Consider the following 24,827-nt stretch of genomic DNA (forward strand, 5'->3'; position numbering starts at 1 on the left):
TACACTTCGACTATGAGACACAGAATGGGGGGAAAGAATCAGATAATCACATTGTACGATTTTTTATGAATTAATTGGTAAATTCCTCGGTAAAATAAGTATTTGGTCACCTACAAACAAGCAAGATTTCTGGCTTTCAGGCTCCTCTGTCCTCCACCCGTTACCTCTATTAATGGCACCTGTTTGAACTCGTTATCAGTATAAAAGACACCTGTTCACAACCTCAAACAGTCACACTCCAAATTCCACTATGGCCAAGACCAAAGAGCTGTCAAAGGACACCAGAAACAAAATTTCAGACCTGCACCAGGCTGGGAAGACTGAACCCGCAATAGGTAAGCAGCTTGTTGTGAAGAAATCAACTGTGGGAGCAATTATTAGAAAATGGAAGACATACAAGACCACTGATAATCTCCCTCGATCTGGGGCTCCACGCAAGATCTCACCCCGTGGGGTCAAAATGATCACAAGAACGGTGAGCAAACATCCCAGAACCACACGGGGGGACCTAGTGAATGACCTGCAGAGAGCTGGGACCAAAGTAACAAAGGCTCTCATCAGTAACACACTACGCCGCCAGGGACTCAAATCCTGCAGTGCCAGACGTGTCCCCCTGCTTAAGCCAGTACATGTCCAGGCCCGTCTGAAGTTTGCTAGAGAGCATTTGGATGATCCAGAAGAGGATTGGGTGAATGTCATATGGTCAGATGAAACCAAAATAGAACTTTTTGGTAAAAACTCAACTTGTCGTGTTTGGAGGAGAAAGAAAGCTGAGTTGCATCCAAAGAACACCATACCTACTGTGAAGCATGGGGGTGGAAACGTCATGCTTTGGGGCTGTTTTTCTGCAAAGGGACCAGGACGACTGATCCGTGTAAAGGAATGAATGAATGGGGCCATGTATCGTGAGATTTTGAGTGAAAACCTCCTTCCATCAGCAAGGGCATTGAAGATGAAACGTGGCTGGGTCTTTCAGCATGACAATGATCCCAAACACACCGCCCGGGCAACGAAGGAGTGGCTTCGTAAGAAGCATTTCAAGGTCCTGGAGTGGCCTAGCCAGTCTCCAGATCTCAACCCCATAGAAAATCTTTGGAGGGAGTTGAAAGTCCCTGTTGCCTTGCGACAGCCCCAAAACATCACTGCTCTAGAGGAGATCTGCATGGAGGAATGGGCCAAAATACCAGCAACAGTGTGTGAAAACCTTGTGAAGACTTACAGAAAACGTTTGACCTCTGTCATTGCAAACAAAGGGTATATAACAAAGTATTGAGATGAACTTTGGTCATTGACCAAATACTTATTTTCTACCATAATTTGCAGATAAATTCTTTAAAAATCAGACAATGGGATTTTCTGGATTTTTTTTTCTCATTCTGTCTCTCATAGTTGAGGTATACCTATGATGAAAATAACAGGCCTCTCTCATCTTTTTAAGTGGGAGAACATGCACAATTGGTGGCTGACTAAATACTTTTTTGCCCCACTGTATGTTTGCCACCCAGCCACCAAGGCTTTCAACTTTTAATCCGTCCTCTCCAGAGCCAAGTGGTCCACCTCAACAAACATAATCCCCATTAAACACCTTACCGTGACAGATTTTAACATTGGGATGGTTTGGGTCTTTGTTCTAGCTGATGCCGGCTTGGAAGGTGGAAAAGCCACGCTAACGTTAGAACAGCGACAATACCTCATATTCAGGCTCATGTAATTACAATGTGCGGGGGGGGGGGTCAGCGGGTGGATGCCACCCGCTGGCATCCACCCACTGGCATCCACCCACGATGCATCAGCCCCCGGCCTCTTTAATGCCCAGAGCCAACAGTCAATAGCAATGGCAGCCAGCAAGGTCTTATGGTGTTGTCTGATATATTGGTGGATATTGTCTGGATTTTCTTTGATGTTATAATTTCCCACAAAATTGAGGCGGGGTGGGGACAGGGGTCAGCTTATACGTTGCTTGGAGCTCTGTGGACCAATCATCTTTTGTATTCAGTCTGAGTGTGTTTGGTGTTTGATAAAGCTAGGCCATAAAGCCAACTGGACATGGAACACCGGTAAGTAAGTAACTTAATTTATATAGCGTCTTGCAAGAGGAGGGACTTCACAAAGTGCTTCACAGAGGTAGATAATCATAAACACAATAAAAACAGAAATAAAATAGAAATAGACAAATTACACAAAGGCAAGTTTAAATAAATGGGTCTTGAGCTGCTTTTTATAAGTGTTTACAGTGTCCACAGATCTTAACTCCAAAGGGAGCGAGTTCCAATGTTTAGGAGACACAACCTTAAATGCACGGTTTCCTTTAGTTTTAAGTCTTGATCGCGGAACAACCAGCAAACCCCGATCAGAGGACCTTAGAGACCTGCTGGAGACGTTGGGCTGCAGTAGATCTTTCATGTAGGCAGGTGCCTGACCATGCAGGGCTCTATAGGTGACGACAAGAACTTTAAACTGGATTCTGAATTTGATGGGGAGCCAGTGAAGAGAAATGAGTATTTGTGTCACATGAGACCTTTTGTAGTGACCTGGTCAAGAGTCTATCAGCAGCATTTTGTACTTCTTGTAAATGATCCAGGGATGTTTTGCTGAGGCAGGTGAAAAGGGAGTTGCAGTAGTCAATGCATGAATTAACATTTCCATCTTCGCTTGAGACACAATTGGCCTGGGCTTTGCAATGTTTCTCAGATGTAAAAAACAAGAGTGAATCTAAAACTTGACATGTTGGTCCAGAGTCAGAGCCTGGTCCATAGTGAAACCTAGATTTCTTACAGAGGATTTAACCAAGGAGGGAGGAGACCCAAGACCATACCTGCAGAGATATGCATAGCTGTTTTGTCTGCATTTAGCTGTAAGAAATTATCTGCCATCCAGTTTTTTTAAGCGTTTAGGCAGGTATTAAAATCTGACAATATAGCTATGTTTTGGGGTTTACAAGAGATGTATAATTGAATATCATATGCGTAGCAGTGATTGGAGATAACTTTATAGTGCCTTATAAACCCACCCACTGTTCAAGTCGCCAGTATCAAATATCAGTTCAATTCCAGGCTAACATTCCCAAATATGTAAATCCAATACCAAGCAAATCCAATACCAATCCAATACAACATTTCAGATGTGTCCAGAAGACTACTCTCTGAGCGCATGTATTTCAATGTATTCCACTGTCTGATGTGCAGTAGGTAAAGAATGTGTGTGTTTGTGTGTATACCCTGAAGGTGTTCCTGGGGCCCAACGGCGAGGTTGAGGAGTACTCTGTGGTCTCCGTACAAGAAGACATGCCAATCAGCGCAGACCTGACCCTGGACCCGAAGGAGGAAAACCTCTTCATTCTGACCTCCACCATGGTACTGGCACCGAATCTCTCTCTCACACACACACACACACACACACACACACACACACACACACACACACACACACACACACACACACACACACACATATACACACACACACACACACACTCACAGGTAGCAAGTAGTGGGACCTAAAGGATATGACCTTGCACTAAGATGTCTGAAGAGGGACTTGTATTTGGGGAAACTAGAGCTTTAGTCTGTCATGCGTTTTTCAGTGATGTGAACCTCCCTTGGGTTGGGTTGCGATACTGTATATATGAACTGTGGTTACGATGATAATAAATTGTATTTGGCACAGGTTAAAAATGTATTAACTCCCATCTCCTACTTAGTTGATTTGATCTGTATTTAAAAGATGGGCTCTTATGGAGTCCTGTAATTTACATCCTTAGCAGTTCACCTCGCCAGTGCATCCCCACCTCCCTGATTCTAAAGTCATAGGGGGACGTTTTAGTGCCGATCCAGAGCTGCCCTCAATTCCACAAGCTCCCAATTAAGGGCGATGTGATTTGGCAAAGGCTGATAATAATACATCAAACTGATTTTTCATTTTGTATTGTTCTATTTATTAGAGATGGGGGCTGGGCTGTTTCTAGTTTCTAGGCCACCCTCTTCTTTGTAATCGCATTTTTCCAAGAGATTAATGTGATTCCCAAACATGTACGAAAAATTACTGTGCGTTTTCCACGACTGCAGCTTCAGAAGAGGCCCGTGGCCGAGTGCCAGCAGCACCAGGACTGTCACTCCTGCCTTCTGGCCCACGACCCGTACTGTGGCTGGTGCATCCTGGAGGGCAGGTGAGCCACATATAGCCACATATAATCTCTCCTCTATAATCTTGAAATTTCTGATTTGAGTCGTTTATTGTGACAGTGGAACAAAGAACAAAGCCAAACCATCAAGTCAAGCTATTTCCAGTAAGCCTCTGTGCTTCTAAAACAAGCCGGGATGGGTTAAAAGCAGAGAACAAGTTTCACCGGCCACCATCTGAAGCATGTGTGTATGTGTTGGATGGCGTCGTTGGGTGCATGTGTTGTGGTGTATGTGCCATGTGACAAATAAAGATTTTTTTTGTACTTATTCGTCTTCATAGAAAACATCACAGTAATATTCACCCAGCCTTACTTGCAGAAGTAAGGGTGGATGAAAATTACAAATGAAATGTAAATGGAATAGAACAATGTAGTTCTTAATATCACCAACATTTTTAAACAGTTTGAATATGTTCTCATTGAGAGAGGACATTTGAAGGAATTATAGGCATTTTCTTGTTGCTTGTGACACCGCTACACTCGTGAAGCTGTCCATGGTTTGAATGTGTCAGCATAGGGTTTTAAATATGTATATAGCACATTTGTAGCTTGTTTCGAATAAGGTTTATTCACCTTGTTGGATGATCATTTTGGAAGTGGAATTTACCTGTGAGCTTGATAGTTTAGCTTAGTATTTGCCAAGTCATCTTTTCAACATAATGGCTGAGTGTGCTTAACACTTTATACATGATTTTTCAATTTTCGAATACAAAAAAAAAACAACAAAAAAATATTTTACATTAAATTTAATTAACAGGGACATATATATATATATATATATATATATATATATATATATATATATATATATATATATATATAAACAAATCTTTTCCTAATAAGGGTCTGGATGTTTCACCACACCGCCAGCAGAGCCGTATTACCTTATGTGAAGAAAGTTTAGGACAGTAGAGAATCTTCCCAGGAGTGGCCAATTTCCCAAAGTTTAATGGGAGTCATATTGGAGTAGCTGAATGGAAACTATCGCCACGAAAGAACATGAATTCTCACCTCAAGTTTGCCAAAAGGAACAAAAGGAGTTCTGGATTTATGTTCTACAGACTGATTCATTTGAAGTAGAATTTCATTAGGCCAACATGGCTGTCCAACGTAAGGCCTTAGTTGAGTTTCGATAACAAGACAAACCTTTTGATATCTATCAAATATATGTAATGACCCCACCTGCGCCCTCTGGGTTCCCGGCAGGTGTGTGTCGCAGTCTGAGTGTGCACGCGGGGCCCAGCCGGGCCAGTGGCTGTGGAGCTTCGACATGGAGCAGCAGTGCCTGGCAGTCCAGGTGCTAAGTCCGTCGAACATCAGCAGGGAGGAGAGTGGCACGGTAAGAAGTCAGTTGACCCACAGGGACAACTGGGTTCCTTCCAGTCACATACGAACAGAGCACTTTTCACCTTTTGACAAGCAAGTTATTTTGTTCATCATTTGGCACAAAATGTCTTTGTCCGATTGTGTCGCGGTAAAATGGGGGATTTTTTTCGGGTGCGATGGGCAGTATTTTACAATCCTTCACATTGCAGGGAGTCTTCTGGTTGAATTACATGAGCAGATGTGTCAGCTTTAATATCAAATTTGGATATCAATCTGATGGAGAAAGCGGCCATTTTACTTTCTGTATGTGTGCATCCATGTGTACAAATGTCTTTGTGTACAGGGCTTTTGGGCTTTACACTATTGAGGGAGGATAAGGGTGATGCCATCCTTGTTGCCGCGATTTGAATCCAATGTTTTTCGGCGTGAAATTACAGGCTGTGGAGCACGAAAACAACTATTTTACCTGACCACTGTTTTCCTGTGCATGATCACCTACGGCGAGGTCCCCAAGGATAAGTTTAGAGTTATGGCGAGTCCTTGTAAGGCTGTACGTACATGTTCCTTCCCCTATCAACGCATACAGTCATACGTAGGCCTGGGTGAACCACAGGGATTTATGCTTACCTCACTCTGTGTGGCATGCATGCTTGATCGTTGTTTTCGAAGAAACTGGAACAGATAAGGATCAGAGTTCCGTCTCAGCCTGTCTCGACCCAGCGGCATCAGCCTGAGACACTCTGATGCCACGCGAATGAAGGAACTTTCGCGTGGCATCGGAGTGTCTTGGGCTGGTTTCAAAATAAAGGGAGACAGACAGACAACAGACAGTGGGCGCCCAATACCAGACCAGGGAAAGGTCACTTGGTACATCTAAAGAAACAGCCTTTAAAAATAGCAGGCCTGGTCCCCAGATAGATTATCACGTTACATTTTGAGATTCTTCACTTGAGTTGAGTTAAACTCACTTAAGAAGGCAAAGATGCTGTTTGTTGTGGTAAAATGTGTTTAATGGTTAAGAGAGTGGTAGAGTAGATATATATATAGTTTTTCAGTGGCGTAGTATCATTGTGAAATCAAGGCATAGTCATACTGTCGTTTGATGAATTATTTAGCAGTCTATGTTTTCTGGCATGAAATGCTTGAGGGAGTTTTATTAGCAAAAGACGATTGTTTCTATCCGATTTCACAACTTAACTACGTTATCGTTAAATGTATCATTAACATAGGGCATTGAATATATAAACTCACGTCATGGTATATATTGTGTCAAATTCATTACGATCACAGTGATAAATTAATCTCCCCCTATTGGGCTGATGTTTCGTGTCCAACTTCTAATCTCAGATCCACTCTGATAATCTATACAGGAACTAGGCGTCAAATAATAATGCAAACAATGTGTATGTTTTGGCTAAAATGGACCACACACACACACACACACACACACACACACACACACACACACACACACACATACTCAGAGTTGTGAGTTGTTGCTAATCTCCTTCCTTTGTCTCCCAATTCTGGGCCTTAGATCTCGCTGTCTGTGCCTGGCCTCCCAGTGCTGGCGGTGGCCGAGTCCTACTCCTGCCGCTTCCAGGACAGCCTGAGCCCCGCCACTGTCACCGATGCCGGGGTCACCTGCCACTCCCCCGACCCTTCTAGGGTGCCCATGGTGCCTCCGGGACAGGGTGAGTGCCTTGCTTTCCAGGAGCTGGAGCCCGGTTCTAGTTCCTGCCAAGGGCTCCCAACCACCCTGGGAGTTGAGGTGTCCAGTCAGAAAACAACAGCCAGGGATGGCCGTGTCCCTTTTTATACTGCTGGACTTTTCCTTTCTTCATCATGCTGTTTCACCCCGCTACAACTAGCAACAAGCGCTCACCTTCGCATCCCTCACTCTTCTCCCTCACACTCAAAACAGTTTGCCTGTTGGAATGTCCCACATGACCAACACCATGGCAACCATCAATAAACCAAGCTGATTCTCACTAACACTGCTAGCTAGTGACAATAATTTGGATCTGTGTACGGTTTTATTTAACACTTGGTGGGCATGGCAGCTTGGATACCATCATCACTTTTTGCCAGGTACCGTTTTAAGGAGAGTTTTTTTTTAACTTTTGGTGCTCATCTCTGTTATTTATAGAAAATGCACAATGCAGAAACTGTGGAAGTGCCACATTGCTACAGAGAGGGCCATAGAAACACTACAGAACGCGCAGCTCAAAAATACTGGAAGTGGGGGGGCGTTAAGCCGATTAAATTTGTAGTCTCGTCTAGTCCAGGTCTGGTCCTGTTTTAACTTAAACCCACAGAGTTAAAGTCCTATGACTTGACTTAGACACGCGTGCCCTTGGCCCGTGCCCTTGGCAGTCTCTGGCACCAGTGCACGTGTAGTCCTGCCTCAGCGTCCCCATGAATGCAGCTCCAGTCCAAATCGGCTTTTCTCAACCAGGTTCCCACACCAGGGATTAATCTGTTTGTTTGCAAAAACAATTGAAAATCCCCCCCCCCCCCCAAAAAAAAACCACCCGCTTTGTCTAATTCATTTGGCATCTGGACGCTTCTTTGTGCTCTCGGGGTTGGGTGATTGTCGCAACACGCTCAGGTAATTTGCGGAGGTAAGTCATTGACGTTATAAAGGAGGATAAGTCGGATTAAAAGAAAACCTGCATAAAGTCACACGTCCGCAGAAAGTAGGAATGCAAACGTTAAACGATCACAGCACTGTAGCTTCAGGACGAAAGATTTCTAAAACAAAAAAAAACAAAAAAACTTATATATGCTCTCTCTCTCTTTCTCTCTCTGTGTTCCCAATTCCCTCTCCTTGCTCTGCCTTAATCTCCCTTTTGTATTCTATTCTCTCACTTTTACACACACACACACACACACACACTCACTCTCTTGCCACGAGTCCCGATCCACCTATCCGCAACCCTCTCTCTCTCTGTCTCTCTCTCGCTCTCTCTCTCTCTGTCTCTCTCGTTCCCATGCTTGCATTCCCAGAGTGGTAGGCCCTGTTGTGTTTTCTCAGGGTGCCAGGGTTAGCAGAGGATAGCCCTAGGGTGGTGGGGTTGGAGGGAGAGGATTTTACTTAAGCAGGGGCGGGGGACCAACACAGCATCATTATCTGGAGATCTGGCCGCAGCTTACCTTAACTCCAAAAAGGCTGGAGCTGGAACACGACAGGAGGCGGAGCCGACACGGAAGCGGGCAAAAGCCGCAAACCAACGTAAATTGATGCCTGAGAACGAGGGACAGTTTGACGACAGAAGTTTCAAACCTCCGTATCGCCATTTTTTGACCGATATATCGGCTTGGGTTCCCGCGCTTGGCCAGCTGTAGACGGGAGGAACTCACTCACTCGAGTGCAAAGCAAATGGTTCTCACCTCCGTTTTGTATCGACCACCTGCCCCCCGTCCTTAGTCCATCCGGTAACTCTGAAAGCCGCTCTAGCCCCGAACCTCGCGCTCTGTTTATGTCTGCGCTTGGTTCTGAGACGCTGCAGATGGACTTTATTACAGCCCAGTGTACTTTGGCTGCTGGTCTCTGGGAATCTTCTCTCACGTTCCCATTCCCTCAGCCTGTTCTTTCCCCATCAGGGCAGTCAACACTGTGAACCATGTAGGCCATGCTACTGAGCTACTGTTTCAATCGTGCTTGTTGGTGTGTTCATTGGTTTTCTCTGCCCCCACCCCACTCTCCCTCCCACCCCTTTTTCAGATTTTGTCAGAGTCACCTTGTCTCTATGCTTTGGCGACGTCACCGTCACAGAGAGGGATTTCACATTCTACGACTGTACAGCTGTCAAGCAGCTGTCTGGCAGCGTGCCGTAAGTTCCCACTGAGTGTGATTTACCTTTTCCTCTCTTGTCTGCACCTCCTCTTTCTCCATTTGGTTGTTCTCCGTCGTCAACCCTCCGTCTCTATCCGTCCCGCTCCCGCAGTGTTGCGTTGTGCACTGTGTCCCGTCCCACTATGCACACCTCTATCGCCCTTCACCTCCTTCTCATTTCTGTAAATATTTTGATTGTCCTTCACACTAGAACAACACTTGTTTATTTAACGCCCCCCGTCGGGAATGATGCTCATTTGGGGGAAAACTGAGACGCTCAGTTGAATGAAACATAAATGAACGTATGTGGAAAAACTCTTCCTAAATCAAGCTTTGTTGTTGGTTGAGTTACTCTCCCCCAGAAACAAACAGATTGTATGTATTTGCTTCCGGTGGTCCTCACGAACACTGCGCTGCACGGATCCCGGCTTAAATTCGGGGTCCAACAATATGTTCATATTTTAATTTGTTCTTTCTTTTGAAGAAAATCTAGAACAGCCTCTGACCAGTCGTACGAACACAAATTAAAAAAGACGAGGAGTCCTTGAGAATTATATTGCCAAACTTTTACTAAATGTAGGTGGCATATTAGAATGACAATTAGTAAAAAAAAAAAAAGAGGTAAATATTCAATATTATACAAAATTGTACAATATCAAACATATAAAGAAATATTTACTACTTGTGATATTATATATATATATATATATACATATATATATATATAATGTACATTATTTTTCTTCTTTGAGTTTCTTGTTTTTTTGTGTATGTTTTTCTAATTATAGGATCCTTAACTGAATAATAAACAAACCAAAAAAAGAAGCTGGTTTACGCTGACTTTGGATAAGTGAAGTTCGGATAAACAGTGCTTTTCCACGCTGTGGCTTCCGTGAGATGTTCCCAAAAAACAAATCTTTGAGGCTATTTGGCCTGGAAAACACCTGCCCTCCATTGACACCCCCCTCCACTAAACACACAAACACTCTCTCTCTATCCCTTCTTCCCATGTGCTTGTCACATGGCTCAGCACCGGGCTTATCTGACTTTGGGCTGCACAGAAACATCTGCAGACAGGAGTGAGATGAAAAAACAAATAAATAAATAAAACTCGCCGTCCCAGGGATAAGTTATGTTTGCCAACCTTCTGACTCTGATTCCCAGAAATGGGCTTGGGTGAAGTGTACTTTAGGCTGATTTGTACCAGTGGCCCTTGATAAATCTAGTTGGTCTAACTGGTTCTTGGGCTCTTGGCTCCACTGCCCCCAAAATCCATCCCTGGGCTTTACTCTGCCTCAATATCCCCCATTCTAAATAACGCCAACCGGCCCGGCGCGCACGCTGTGATAAGGAACCTGAGCGACCAATCAAATTACACCACTGACCTTTTCCGACGGCTAGGGGGCAGATTGGCTGCAATTGAATTGATCTGTCTTGGCGTGAGATGTCTCTTTCCCTCCCTCCCTCTCGCTCTCTGTCTCTCACTCCATCTACGCCCTCGCTCTTGTCTGCTTTCCCTCTTGTAGATAAAATTATTGTACATTACATTCTGCTCCATCTCTCTGCCTCTCTCTCCTGGTGTCTTAATCAACCTTGGCTTTGCCCTTACCGTCCCCTTCCCCATCTCCCCTTTCCCCCCCTCGTCCAGGAACAATAATATTTTGCTCGGTTGAGTGTATGATGTGACGTTTTTAATAACCCCAACCCCACCAGCTGCCGCGGGTGCGTGCTGAGCCACTGGGGCTGCAACTGGTGCGTCCACCAGCACTCCTGCACCCACAGGCCCACCTGCGAGGAAGGAGTCATCATCTACAACCAGCATGTAAGTATAAAAGTTCATATATAGCTCTATTTTTTAGCCAGGAGACAAACAAAAGGCACGTTTATTTACAACTCAACTACAACAGCATTACATTGCGTTTAACATTCAGTGGGTTCCAAGCTGTAGGAACTCGGTATGTGTGTTAATAACACGGTGTAATTACACACACTAAGGTTTTCGGCGTGTCCGTCGTTCCGAGACGTGCATAACGAATTTAGACGTCCTTAACAAATTACAACACACCGAGTGCCATGAGTCATAACCGGCGGTAACACTATAACACCCCCGAGTTATGTGTTCTCACGCCAAACCATTTAGAATTTCTCTCCGGCCTTTTAAGTTTTGGTTGGTTTCCATGTTTTCTTTTGCTGTTCTGTTTTTTTGTTTTTCTTGCTATCTCACCACCCCTCCATTGTCCCTCATCCTCCCACACCCACTTCAGTTCAAACTACCAACCTCTGCTCCGCCCACAACCAAAAGTCAGATTGATACCACCACCACCACCATCACCACCACCACCATCACTACTACTACAACGGTTCCCCCAACAACCGCCGCTACAACTACCACCATAGCTACAACGATAACAGCAACAGCCATCGCTCCTTCATCCACGACTGTTGCGCCTACGAGCCAAAGCCCAGAGCCCATAACAGCTGCCGCCGCCATGCCACCACGGCAGCCTCCCACCACCCTGTCCGCGACTGCACCCTTCTTGACCTTGACACCATCCCCTGAGGTCACCACGGGAGAGAAGGAGGAGGAGGTGTTGGAGGAGGACCCAGTCGTAGCAACGGAGGCAGTCATGGAGTTGGCACCAGTAACCGCTGCAGACAGCGGTGGGCCAGAGCCTGTGATGCCCCTGATGATCCCAGACTCTGAGGAAGGCGGCCCCCATGTAAAGACGGAGCAGCCTCCTACTGTTAAGACGGAGGCAGCTCCGAACCTGGCAGAGCCTCCTAGCGAGACCACCAGTGGCTTCTCAGGCTTTGCCCTGCCCACGGTCTTCCCCATGGGTGAGCCGCCCGGCTACGACTTGGAGCCTAGCTTGAGCCCGACCCCCGAGCCTGAGCCGCACACTGAGCCGGAGGCCGGCCCCTCGGCATCGGAGGAGGCAGTGGTCGTTGACGCCGAAGTGGTGGACACGCCCACCTTCTCGGCCACCACGGTGCTCTCTGGTGACGGGGAGGCAGAGCATGGCCCCCCCGCTTACCCCCGCCTGTTAGACGCAGACACGGAACTGGACTACCAGTATGACGCAGCAGATGCCCTCCTCCCGGTGAGTTCCACCTTCCTTCTGCTGCCGCTGATTCTTCTTCTTCTTCTTCCTCTACCTCCAAAGCTCCCTTTCTCACAGCGCTCTCCCCAGTTTGTAGCCGGAGCCACCAGTTATAGAACGTACTACCCTCTGAAGGCCAGCACCGTGCACCTCCACTTCCACACCCCTACCTCTGTGTCTCTTTTCAACGGCGTTGCTGTCTTTTCTTTTGCCGTACTTCTTCCACAGACCATGCTTAACAGTCCATTAAACTCACTCACGTTCAAGTCTTAATTTGTCAAGAGCAAACACACTGTGTGGTTTCAGTGAATGTGAATGAAGAGTGAGTTGTGCGTGTTTGCCGCATTTAGTCCTCCTAATGTTGGGGTGGGGGCTTCGGTGTGTGTAACCCAGGGGGACGAGGGCACTTACGTGAGCTGGGGCTCCTCGGCGTGTCCTTGTGTGGAGAAGGTCCAGGGCTCCCCACTGCTGCCCATCCAAGTGGAGCGGAAGATCACCCTTCAGGCCCGCAACCTGCATCTCTACCAGGTAGAATGTTCTCACACCATTTGTTCACATCAACACACACACACACACACACACACACACACACACACACACACACACACACACACACACACACACACACACACTCAGGTCAAATCAAAATAAAGTCCTAACCCTGACCAATTATGAATTTCTATCCGATGAAAGGACAAGGACTTGGATTACCAGTGTGTGCTCGTGATCGAGGGGCGTACCGTGGTGGTGGACGCCTACGTGGAGATGGACGAGATCAAGCCCTCCTTCTTTGACATTACCTGCCAACTGCACAAGGTCAGCGGGTCAGTCTGGGCTTTGCTCCTGACAAAAACAGGTCGCTGCCGTGTAATAACTAACCTTCAGATGTTTGTGTATTTTTATTTTTTTTTCATAGTACGCCTACTCGTCGTTAGTGGAGGAGTACAATGCCATGGTGTATGTCAAGAGGAGGGACACTTTTCATGTGGACAGCTCTCCTGATCTACATGGTGAGGGAGATGGGACGTTTTTTCTAATGTATTCATTCTACTTTTCCCCGTGATTCCTCCCGCATTGTGTTTTGGTGTGGAATTGCGATCTTCCAACACGGGGCGCATTTTAGGAACCAGGACGGTAGTGCTGGTACTTAAGCCAACGTAGGCCTTTTTCCACAGGAAGAACATGGTTGCCAAACTGGCTCCACTTAGAAAGTTCCTGGATCCTCAAAAGTTGAAATAGCAGTAAACCTCTGGTTTCACACTCACTGATTCCTCAGAAGGTTTCCGGGTCTAAATGGTTCATCATTTAGTTGTCCAGTACCTTTGTAACGAAAGCGTTCATATCATGATCAAAAACGAGCGTTCACCTCGCTCATAGTCTCTTGTGGTTCCAACAGCCACGGCCTGGACCAACAGCTGCCTTATCGCACAGTGTTGGGATCTGTGTTTTGATGCTCCCAACATATGGTCCATGTCCTCCAGAGACCCGTTTCACGTCCTTCCACATGGAACCACCCACTAACACACACTTTCTCTCTCTCTCTCTCTCTCTCTCTCTCTCTCTCTCTCTCTCTCTCTCTCTCTCTCTCTCTCTCTCTCTCTCTATCTCCTGCTCTCTGTAAATCTTACTTGCGGTCATCCCCGCCTCCCTGCTCATCCCATTGACGTATACTCCGGCTACACTTGCACAATTGTCATAACTGTGAACTCTCTAATCTTACCCCACGTTTGCCGTTCCACAACAGTGACCCTGTACAACTGCTCGGCTGGCAGGCCGGACTGTAGCCGTTGTCAGGCGGCCGACCTCAAGTACGGCTGCGTGTGGTGCAGTGGGGCCCAGGGCAGCTGCCTGTACTCTGAGTCCTGCGGAGAGCCCGTAGAGCAGACCTGCCCCGCTCCCGTCATCCACAGCGTGAGTACGCGTTTAGCAACCCACCACAGGTCTGAACACCCCTGGCTTGTAGAGAGACTTTAGACAGAAGGTTAAGTGGAGATGTGCTTTCCGAATCAGAATCAGTAAACAACATTGAACGGGCAGGTACATGTCATTGTTATATTGAATCATAAGTGCCTCCTCATCTTGCCTATTCACATGACTTTGTTTCGGTCAGTAGGCCTGTTCTCCAACTCTGTAGTAACCATCAAACCCTTACTGAAAACTTGTTTCAAACCCAAGACATCGGCAGCTGAATTTTTATGTGTTCGCAGACCAGTTTTCTTATAAGTGAGATAAGCTGGTGTTTTTGTAAATCCTCCATTCCCGTAGCTCATATTGCTCACAGTGGCTCATTGCACTAATCTTTAGCTGTCTATCTATATCTCTCTAGCTCCCTTTAGTGGCTGTTAACTCATATGACATTGGATCAAATCCCACTCAGTGGGGTGATTTTCTCTGTTGTGTCTCGTTCTGTGGTAATGTGTCATAACTAGCTTGCAGCTTTGAGTAAACAGTGACTCTCCTTAGCCAGTCCGGAAAATAGATATCATCGAGCATCAGAACATTTCAAGACATTAAGCAGACAGAAATGAAGCTCAGCTTTGTACAGTGAAAGTTAGGGTTGTGTTTTTTGTGTTTTTTATTTTTTAACGCAAAATGGAGAGCCTTTTTTTTAATCCAATCTTGTCATCCTCCCCCAGATCGAGCCGCTGTCGGGCCTCTTGGAAGGGGGGACGTTGGTGACCATCTCAGGCTCCAACCTGGGCCAGAAGGCGGAGGACATCCTCCGCTCTGTGACGGTGGCCGGGGTGCCGTGCACTGTCATCTCCAGCCTCTACGAGATTTCCTCCCGGTACACAGGCTGTGTGTGTGTGTGTGTGTGTGTGTGTGTGTGTGTGTGTGTGTGTGTGTGTGTGTGTGTGTGTGTGTGTGTGTGTGTGTGTGTGTGTGTGTGTGTGTGTGTTGATGTGAACAAATGGTGTCAACAATTGATTGTTTATCCAAGTGAAACAATAAATAAATAAAAAACACACTTTTTGTGTCCTCCAGGATTGTGTGCAGGACTCAGGCCAGCAGTGGAGAGAAGGTGGGCCAGGTTTCGTTACAGGTCAGCGGAGGAAAGTTCGGCCTCTCCAGTCAGCGGTTCAGCTACCAGGTGACATTAGCAAGGCTGGCAATTTAAAAGAAATTATGTGCTTGGAATTCAGACTTTTGACTCTATTTATTTGGTTCTCATTCAAAACAATCCCAATAGGCGTTTTCAGACCAAACAGTTCTGGGGACTCCCAGGAGGAACTGGGAACTGGGGGAGCTCCCCCAAGAACGAAACCTTCAAGGGCTTTTTTCCTCTTTGCATTCGCACCGCCAGTAGGAACTCTGAAGTGAGAAGTTTCAGAACGAGTTCCGTGTTCTGGGTTGTTTTTAATCTGTAAACATCACTTTGTCAGTCCACCAAAATCTGTTTCTGAACAAATTTGAGGTGATAGATAAGCAATCCAGTTGCTGAATCTTCACTCATATTAGGTCAACAAGGCCTCATTTAAAAGTTAATTCCAACTTTCATAAGGCAAGGACCTACCGGAGTAAACGTCAGTAGACGTCAGTAACCATCGGACAATAATATAAATACATTTGCAATAAAACCACTATTTTTATTGTTTTTGTTTTTTGTATTGGCTCATGTGTTTCACCAAACACCGTGCACTTACGTCACTGAAGGTTCCTCTTGTGCCCAGCTAAAAAAGTCCCTCAAAACGGCGCTCTAAGAACTACGATAGTTCACTGCAGTGTGGACCCCAAAAAAAGGTTCCTCCAAAAGTTCTTAGAACTATGAAAAAGTTCCTATGGTGCGAAAATGCCGAATGACATTGTAGTTCTTGAAATTGTTCAGACAACGTTAATAATCGATCAGGGGAATGGAGCTTTATTCCTCTATTATTGTCAGATAGTGTGGAGTATATATTCATGAGTATGTGTTCATATGTTCATGTCCATTTGTTTTGAGTGGATTTAGTCTTTGCTTTAGATTTAAATGTTCAGCTTGCATATGCAGCACTTAAATCAACCTAAATCTTTGGAATCTTTCATGCGGGTAGTGTTTAGTAAAAAACCAACATCTCTGTCCCGCGCAGGACCCGTTTGTGATGGGAGTGGCACCCGAGAGGGGGCCCAAGGCCGGCGGCACGTCCCTGACAATCACAGGCCGTAACCTGCTCACGGGGCGAGCCACTGACCTCACCGTCACAGTGGGGGGGTTGCCCTGCATCATGTGAGTCGATTACTATTACCATAAATACAGATGTATTTGTGCACACTGATGCTGTGAACTCAACACATTTATTTCTCCACATTTCTACCCGTCCTCCTTCGGTCACGTTTTAGCACTTCCGGGGTCCACGAGGACGCCGTTTTGTGCGTCACCAGCGTCAGCAACAAGACCGGGGAGCAGCGGTTGACGCTGCACTACGGCAGCAGCCAGCGCCACCTCCACACCTCGTCCTTTAGCTACTCCCCCAACCCCAATGTCACCCATGCCGAGCCCACCAAGAGCTTCCTCCAGTAAGTTCCACTCTGTGTCTGTCTGTCTGTCTGTCTGTCTGTCTGTCTGTCTGTCTGTCTGTCTGTCTGTCTGTCTGTCTGTCTGTCTGTCTGTCTGTCTGTCTGTCTGTCTGTCTGTCTGTCTGTCTGTCTGTCTGTCTGTCTGTCTGTCTGTCTGTCTGTCCGTCCGTCCGTCCGTCCGTCCGTCCGTCCGTCCGTCTGTCTGTCTGTGTTTTACAACAATATACTTGGGAGGACCGGTCTCGGAATTGACTATTTTTTGGTTTAAAAGTGCACGAGAAACATGGGTCCTCACTTACCAGGTGTCATTAGACATCACTTTGATAGCAGTATAAGAATGTGTGTGAATGTAAGAAATGAAACAAGTGTTTATGGATGTTTCTTACACACCAGCTTTTTGACAGATGTCTTTGCTCTTGTCAAAGAAAACTTTACATTTTAAACTTGCTTGGGAAAGTTTCACTTCCAATTATTTCTTTTTTGTCCAACAGCCTTTATTTTGAAAAGCCTTCCTCTCTCTCCGCACAGAGGCGGCCGTCTCATCATAGTGACGGGTCACAACCTGGACGTGGTGCAGAAGCCGTGGATGGTGGTGAGCATGACTCCCTTGGAGACCATCAAAAATAACAAGAAGAAGAGGAGGAGGAAGAGGAGTCAGAGGGGGAGGAGGAGGCAGGCCAGGCTGGTGCCCGAGCCCGTCTGTCCCGGAGACCCGCTCTGCTCCATAAAACAGGTGTGTGAAAAGGCACATGTCAGGGATTTTGTTTCTTATCCATCATATTTTCCAGAGAAAACATTGAAATTGATTAAAAGGAACAGTCAGTGGTTTAACCCTTTCCCTGCCCTATCATCCCACCCCCTCCTTCTGATAGTTCACGGAGCGGTGCAAGGTCAACTCCTCCACGATGATCCTCTGCCGCTCCCCTGCGGTGGACTCCTCCGTTTGGGGGTCAAAGGTCACTGTGGAGCTCCTCCTGGACACCCTGCGCTTCGACTTCAGCCGCCTCAACACCGAGGCCTTCAGCTACGAGGCCGACCCAGTCCTGCACCCGCTCAACCAGCAGGAGCCCCTCAAGGCCTACCGTTACAACCCGGGCAGCTTCATCCAGCTGGAGGTGAGTCTCATTGGTCATCTGGTCTCGATTCACCAAACAAAATAGCATTTTTAGTATTTCAAGATTCAAGAGGTTTATTTGTCACATACATACGTTCATACATACAGTATATGCAGTGAAATGTCTTACTCAGTCTTTTATTTCAAGTTTTAAAAATTGTATTTTTAGTATTTAAAGTATATATATTTTTTCCTAGCCACTCTTAACTTAATTTCTCCCCATCCACCCTTTGTCCCTCCACCCACTGACCACCCAGGGGGAAAACCTGGACCTGGCCATCACTAAAGAGGAGGTGGTGGTTCTGGTTGGGGAGGGGGTGTGCGCCGTGAAGACGCTGACCAGGAACCACCTCTACTGTGAGCCCCCTCCACAGCAGCCCGGCCCAGGACCTCACCGCATGAAGCGCAAGGGCTCAGACAACTTGCTGGACTTCACCGTGAGTCAACTCTTCCCCTCACCCTGAGTTTCTGTACCCTTTTTTATTTTTTATTTTTTAAGGCCTTAAAGTGGCATTACCGAGCCCAAAGGAAACCATTGACTTCACATGAAGTGGTCTGACCACTGAAGGTTAGTTATTCTGACTGTCAGTATACTGGATAATACACTGTTAGGATATGGTGCTGCTGCACAGGAAGTTTTATTACACATATCAGGAAGAGGATGACTATGCTCGCAGACGGTGCGCGATCTCCTCAGGGTTCTCACCACATCCTTGAGGTGCTTGAATTTCGTCCGGAAATGTAAATTGAATCCAACATGGTTGGAAATAGACACTTATAATAGTAGATGAAAATGACATTAATATCGGATATATGGATAAACTAATACAAATAATAAACAATTAGACTAAGATTATATTATATTAAAATTAATAAAGATCACATTGAAAATGTATTATATTTGTTTTGAATTTCATTGTGTAATGCCAGAATGAACCTCGTCTCCTGCCATAGCCACCACGCAAAAGTTCAAATGTCAGTCTTTGCGACTTTAAAGAATTAAAGTCGCAAAGGGAATATAACAGGTTGCTTTCTAAACACAAGTGGGGTGTTAAAAGTTTCTGAACCTTCTTTGTGTGTATTCTAGGTCGAGATGGGCAATCTGAAATTTGCCCTGGGAAAGGTCCAGTATGACAGCCTCAGTCTGTCCACCTTCCCCATGGAGGCTCAGATCGGCGTGGGAGTCGGGGCGTCCATTGTGGCCCTCATCGTCCTCATCATAGTGCTCATCTACAGGTCAGAGAGCTGGAAGTGCGGGCGTCCGTGCGTTCGTGTGTCCGTGCGCTTCTATTTTGGCGAGTGCAGCTGTTTGCTCAACACCAACAAATGTGGCCTCTGATAACCTTTGTGGTGGTTCCCTTGTCAGGAGGAAGAGCAAGCAGGCACTGAGGGACTACAAGAAGGTCCAGATCCAGCTGGAGAACCTGGAGACCAGCGTCAGGGACTGCTGCAAGAAAGAGTTCACAGGTTGGGCACAAATGGGACTGGCACGAAGGTCCATGTATTTCAGTTTGTTGTATCTTGCATGGCATTATTCCATGACATCAGGAGCAAAACACAAAACCCTAATGTTGATATAACCATAGGATCTAGGAACAACAATATGCTTCTCTCTTTTGTTTTGTTTTTTTTCGATAAATTGGCTTTAGAATTGTGTGCTCGAGATTATCGATGCTCGACTTTTGATGCTCTACTTTGAAAGAAGACATTTCAAGACCTCTTGTTGAGGCTATTTTTTAAGACTATAAAACAAATTCTGATTGGATTTTTATTTATAGTAAAAGTTGTATATTTGTTTATTTATCTTAAAAGTATTCTGGAACAAAGTCCAAATAATAAGTTGTCCCGCCCCCCAGAACCATACCCACTACCTTTTTAAGTTACCATTCCTTTTTCTGGACCCTCTCCAGACTTGATGACCGAGATGATGGACGTGTCCAGCGACCTCGTGGGCTCGGGCATCCCCTTCCTGGACTACCGCATGTACGCAGAGCGAATCTTCTTCCCCGGCCACCGGGAGTCGCCGCTGAGGCGGGACCTGGACGTCCAGGAGTGCCGCCGGCAGACCGTGGAGCAGGGCCTGGTGCAGCTCTCCAACCTGCTCAACAGCAAACTCTTTCTTACCAAGGTAGAAAAGTACTGGTCCTTAGAAGACTGACTGGTCTTGGTACACATCCTACACAGTATGGCTGGTTAACAAACGAAACCAAAAGAGCAACATAGACAAGAGAGAAATTAGAAATGACTGCATTTTGTCATAAGAATTTAATGTCAGTTTCCATTAATGAACATTCAAAATGGCTGTTCTGAAACCACCCTGGAGAGGGCCACAGCAACATTAACTTCCTGTGTGGCTCAGCTAATACACACGCCTGGTGTCTCACGGTCATGGGGGATAAGCCGCTACGTAGAAGGACGCATTTATTTGTGAGCCATTCAGTGGAATTATGGAAACCGTGTTCTTTGAACACACGCTCTGCTACGTTGAGGGCCCCGGTCACACCTAAAATGGTCAGTTCTGCATTGTTGCAAAGTAGACGCCACCGGCTCCAAAGTTATGTTTTAAGATAAAAATTAAGGACAATGTGATGACATCACTTGCATCTGCTTCACAGCGTGCAAAGTGCTGATGGGTTGGGTCGGGCAAAGTTGACCTGTTCTGTTTTTTTGTACCCCACCCACCCCCACCCCGGCCCACGCCCATTTCAGTTCATCCACACGCTGGAGAGCCAGAGGACGTTTTCCCCCAGGGACCGGGCCTATGTGGCCTCCCTGCTGACCGTGGCGCTGCACGGGAAGCTGGAGTACTTCACCGACATCCTCAAGACACTGCTCAACGACCTAGTGGAACAGTACGTCGCCAAGAACCCCAAACTCATGCTGCGCAGGTACGCTGATGGCTACTTTATAGGAACAGTTTGTGACTAGAAGGTGTGTGATACTCATACGACCCCTTTGCGCCGTCCCCGCACAGGACGGAGACGGTGGTGGAGAAGCTGCTGACAAACTGGATGTCCATCTGCCTCTACGCCTTCTTGAGGGTGAGCATCTGAAAACGCTTAACAAATTCACAAACACATACTACATGGAAGTTAGTCACATTAGTAAGGACTACCTTATTGATTGCTAACTCGATGCATTATATTCTTATCTTCTCCTAAATATAAGATGACCTCTTAGTATGCATGTATATATAGTACTGCACGTATTTGGTGTATTGGTTTGTGTCATGCATCATGGCATTTTTTTCTACTTGCTTAACTGCATAATTGTCCCTTTACCAAGGCATTGAAGATTCAAAAGTTGAATTCCAAAATTTAACTTAAAACCAACTGAAGTTGATGTTTTTCTGTATTGCTTGTGTGTGTGTGTGTGTGTGTGTGTGTGTGTGTATGTATATCCGTGTGTGTGTCCGTGTGTGTGTCCGTGTCCTCAGGACTCGGCTGGCGAGTCTCTCTATATGCTGTTCAGGGCCATCAAACACCAGGTGGACAAAGGGCCCGTGGATGCCATCACAGGAAAGGCCAAGTACACGCTCAACGACAATAGGCTGCTCCGCGAGGACATTGAGTACAAGACCCTGGTGAGGAGAGACACCCACACAACCGTCATTTGTCTGGACCTAGTAGATGATGAGAAAATCAACATCAATTGAATGGGTCTCCATTCAAGCACTTAGACCAGTGGTATTCAAGCTTTTTTGCCGAGGAATTGACGCGTCCCCTCCCACAAAGTACGAGTAGTTTATAGTAAAGAAGGTGGAGCAGTCACATTCATTTGTGGCATATATTGCCTATTCACACAGACCAACGGGGCAGAAATTATAATTTTAATAATATAATGACTATAATAATAGTGAAAATTAATTAAAATATGAACAAATCATATCAAATAATTTTCAATTAACAAATTAAAATACACCCTTTCTCTCCCTGCTTAAATTATATATTAAAGATCTACTTCAAGACTAAAGTAGGTCTTACTATGAAAATCTTGAATTTTCTCACGCCCCACTTGCAATTCCTCCATGCCCCACTAGGTGGCGGTGGGGGGAGTTTGAATACTACTGGCTTCTCACTGACTTGAATACCATCTCACTTCTGGTTACAGTTAAAATGTATCAGCTGCATTGTTTTGATGTTGTAAAATCATATTTTAACTTATTTTTTATTAACATACAGTTTAATTGCATTGTACATCTGTGTTGTATGATAAACGTCGAAAGAGACCAGACAAAAGCAATAGATATAAACTTGGATGGAATCTCCCTCTCCCTCTTGCTCTCTCTGCCTCTCTCTCTCTCTCTCTCGGCCTCTCTCTCTCTCTCTCTCTCTCTCTCTCTCTCTCTCTCTCTCTCTCTCCCTCTTGCTCTCTCGGCCTCTCTCTCTCTCTCTCTCTCTCTCTCTCTCTCTCTCTCTCTCTCTCTCCCTCTCTCTGCCTCTCTCTCTCTCTCTCCCTCTCTCCAGACCCTGAATGTGCTGATGCAGGGTGGTGGGGTTAACGAGACCCAGCCGATGCCATCCAAGGTGCTGGACTGCGACACCATCACCCAGGTCAAGGAGAAGTTGCTGGACCAGGTCTACAAGGGCACCTCCTTCTCCCACCGGCCACATGCTGACTCCCTGGACCTGGGTGAGTGTCCACATGCACACACACGGAGAGTTAGTGTGGTCAGTTCAGTTTCAGGTCTCGTCCCTCAAGGGGGCAATTTAGTCTGCGGCAACCGGCACAATAACACCAACAATGAGAACAGTAGGACATACGAGTAAGACATTAAGGACCCAATACAGCATCATAACAAGAAACTAAAAACAGAATAATTTCACAAATATATTCATACAGTGGCCGGATCATATAACAGTATTATTACTGTTATTACTGTTACTGTTAAGCAATGGCTTAAATGTTGGCTTAAATCTTAAATGAAAATGGTAATATATGGAAAAATACACAAAACCTAATGATGAACAACAAATATAACCTAAATAAATAAAGTCTAAATAAATTTGAATGTAAAAAAATAGAAATAATAATAAACTGGAAGAATTTGGCCAACTAAAGAAAAAACAGTGAACCAGAAAAATAAACCGAAATATTTAGATTCCCATACCAGGAAATCGTGGAAAAAGTTGAAACCAACTCTATAAAATATCTGTACAATAAAATGCATAGTGTCTATCCAGGTTTAAAATATTTAGTCTTTGCTGAAATAAAACATAATACACATAATCACAGTGCCAACATACTTCTAACTTTCTATCAGTTCAACAGTTGAACCCCTGACCCTTGAGTGGGAAGATTTACTAAAGTCTACGGCCATATCCTTAGTTATTGCAATAATGGATGTTTTACCTAATTGTGTGTCTCACTTTGGATTCAAACTAATGTCCTTGTAAGGGCAGCGAAACACGAACGCACGCACGCACACACACACACACACACACACACACACCACATTCTCAGGTGAGGAGTCAATGGAAGGGGCAGTTTGGGGGGTCTGTTAGTTCTGGTTAGAGTGGTTTTGTAACTGTGCTTCACATTTTTCCTCTAATTGTGTGTCACATTGAATTCCACTTGATGTCCCCACAACGACAGTAAAAAAACACACAAATATAGACACAACTTTATTTTGTCCAGATAACAAGCTCACTTCATCTCGATCTCACCTGTCACGGAAATCGGGTCGGTGCACACGGAGTCTCACTGCATGTGTTTCAGAGTGGAGGTCGGGCGTGGCTGGACATCTCATCCTGTCTGACGAGGACTTGACGTCCGTAGTCCAGGGCGACTGGAAACGCCTGAACACACTCCAGCACTACAAGGTATGCACGCAATCTCAGCAAAACACATTTCAAAAGTACTTGAAACTGATAATGTTCAGCGCTTCACCTCACGCAATATAGCTATATATCTACAATATCTATTCGGATGTTGTCTGTCTTGTCTGTCGCCAGGCGTAAAAGGATGAAAACATGGACAGTTTGAATCAATCACTCACAACTAAGTAGAATTGAGTTTGCACTTCTTTGCACCACGACAAACATGAACCATAAGCTACACCCCGAACGTTAATTTTCCTCGATAAGGATAGATGATTCTTCTGTTTACATTTTCCTGATACAAATTTGAACAGGGTTCTTACCGGGTCCTTGAGGGTGCTTAAATTTCTTCTTCAGACATTTAAGTACAGGAAAAACTTGAAAGTAGCCTCTTTTGTGCTCAAGTGCTTCGGAAAAAAAAACACGATCATTGAAAACCTTTGATATTACCCCTGGTTTTGTTCTTCATGTTGTAACATAATAAAGAGTTTTTAGAATCAGAATGGATTTTTCGACATTGATTATGCCAGGGAAATCTATTTGTAATCCAGCATGGTTGGAAATAGACACTAATAGTAGATGACAATGAGATTAATAATAGATATATAGATGTACTAATATAAATAATAGATCAGCAGGCTAAGATTTTATTATTATGAATAAAGATCACATTGAAAATTAATCACTCGTCCTTGAAAGTCCTTGAAGATAAATAAAAAAGTGCTTAAAAAAGCATTTAAGTCCTTACATTTCCTTTCTTAATGCCAGAATGAACTATTTTAAAAATGAAGGCATTAAAAGTCTAAACAAGACAGGAGAATAGCAGTTTTTCATTTCAAACTGTTACCATTTATTGTTTATTCATAGTAACTTTTATTTGCAGTTTAGTAGGTCTTGCTATAATTGTGTTTTTTATTATTATTATTTATTATTATAATTTTTTTTTAATCTGTCA

General features: G+C 45.2%; 1 protein-coding gene across 2 annotated transcripts in view; it reads left to right on the forward strand.

Moving 5' to 3' along the window:
- Nucleotides 1–24,827, forward strand: part of plxnb1b (plexin b1b) — a 91,631-nt gene that overhangs the window by 57,520 nt on the left and 9,284 nt on the right. For both annotated transcript variants that reach the window (XR_013844172.1, XM_080001290.1), the window contains exons 6-31: nt 3,225–3,353; nt 4,065–4,165; nt 5,387–5,519; nt 7,044–7,200; nt 9,234–9,342; nt 11,058–11,166; nt 11,609–12,445; nt 12,839–12,973; nt 13,139–13,261; nt 13,362–13,455; nt 14,190–14,356; nt 15,082–15,233; nt 15,431–15,536; nt 16,513–16,649; nt 16,763–16,939; nt 17,468–17,672; nt 17,812–18,054; nt 18,311–18,490; nt 19,141–19,289; nt 19,420–19,520; nt 19,964–20,181; nt 20,763–20,941; nt 21,028–21,094; nt 21,490–21,636; nt 22,520–22,685; nt 23,772–23,875. Coding sequence is in view for 1 of the 2 variants with exons in the window: in XM_080001290.1 (XP_079857416.1) it covers nt 3,225–3,353; nt 4,065–4,165; nt 5,387–5,519; nt 7,044–7,200; nt 9,234–9,342; nt 11,058–11,166; nt 11,609–12,445; nt 12,839–12,973; nt 13,139–13,261; nt 13,362–13,455; nt 14,190–14,356; nt 15,082–15,233; nt 15,431–15,536; nt 16,513–16,649; nt 16,763–16,939; nt 17,468–17,672; nt 17,812–18,054; nt 18,311–18,490; nt 19,141–19,289; nt 19,420–19,520; nt 19,964–20,181; nt 20,763–20,941; nt 21,028–21,094; nt 21,490–21,636; nt 22,520–22,685; nt 23,772–23,875 (4,425 nt within the window). In the remaining variant the exon portion in view is untranslated. The remainder of the gene's footprint in view (nt 1–3,224; nt 3,354–4,064; nt 4,166–5,386; nt 5,520–7,043; nt 7,201–9,233; nt 9,343–11,057; nt 11,167–11,608; nt 12,446–12,838; nt 12,974–13,138; nt 13,262–13,361; nt 13,456–14,189; nt 14,357–15,081; nt 15,234–15,430; nt 15,537–16,512; nt 16,650–16,762; nt 16,940–17,467; nt 17,673–17,811; nt 18,055–18,310; nt 18,491–19,140; nt 19,290–19,419; nt 19,521–19,963; nt 20,182–20,762; nt 20,942–21,027; nt 21,095–21,489; nt 21,637–22,519; nt 22,686–23,771; nt 23,876–24,827) is intronic.

Source organism: Zeus faber, assembly GCF_960531495.2.
Source record: "Zeus faber genome assembly, chromosome: 5".
Classification (NCBI taxonomy): Eukaryota; Metazoa; Chordata; class Actinopteri; order Zeiformes; family Zeidae; genus Zeus; species Zeus faber.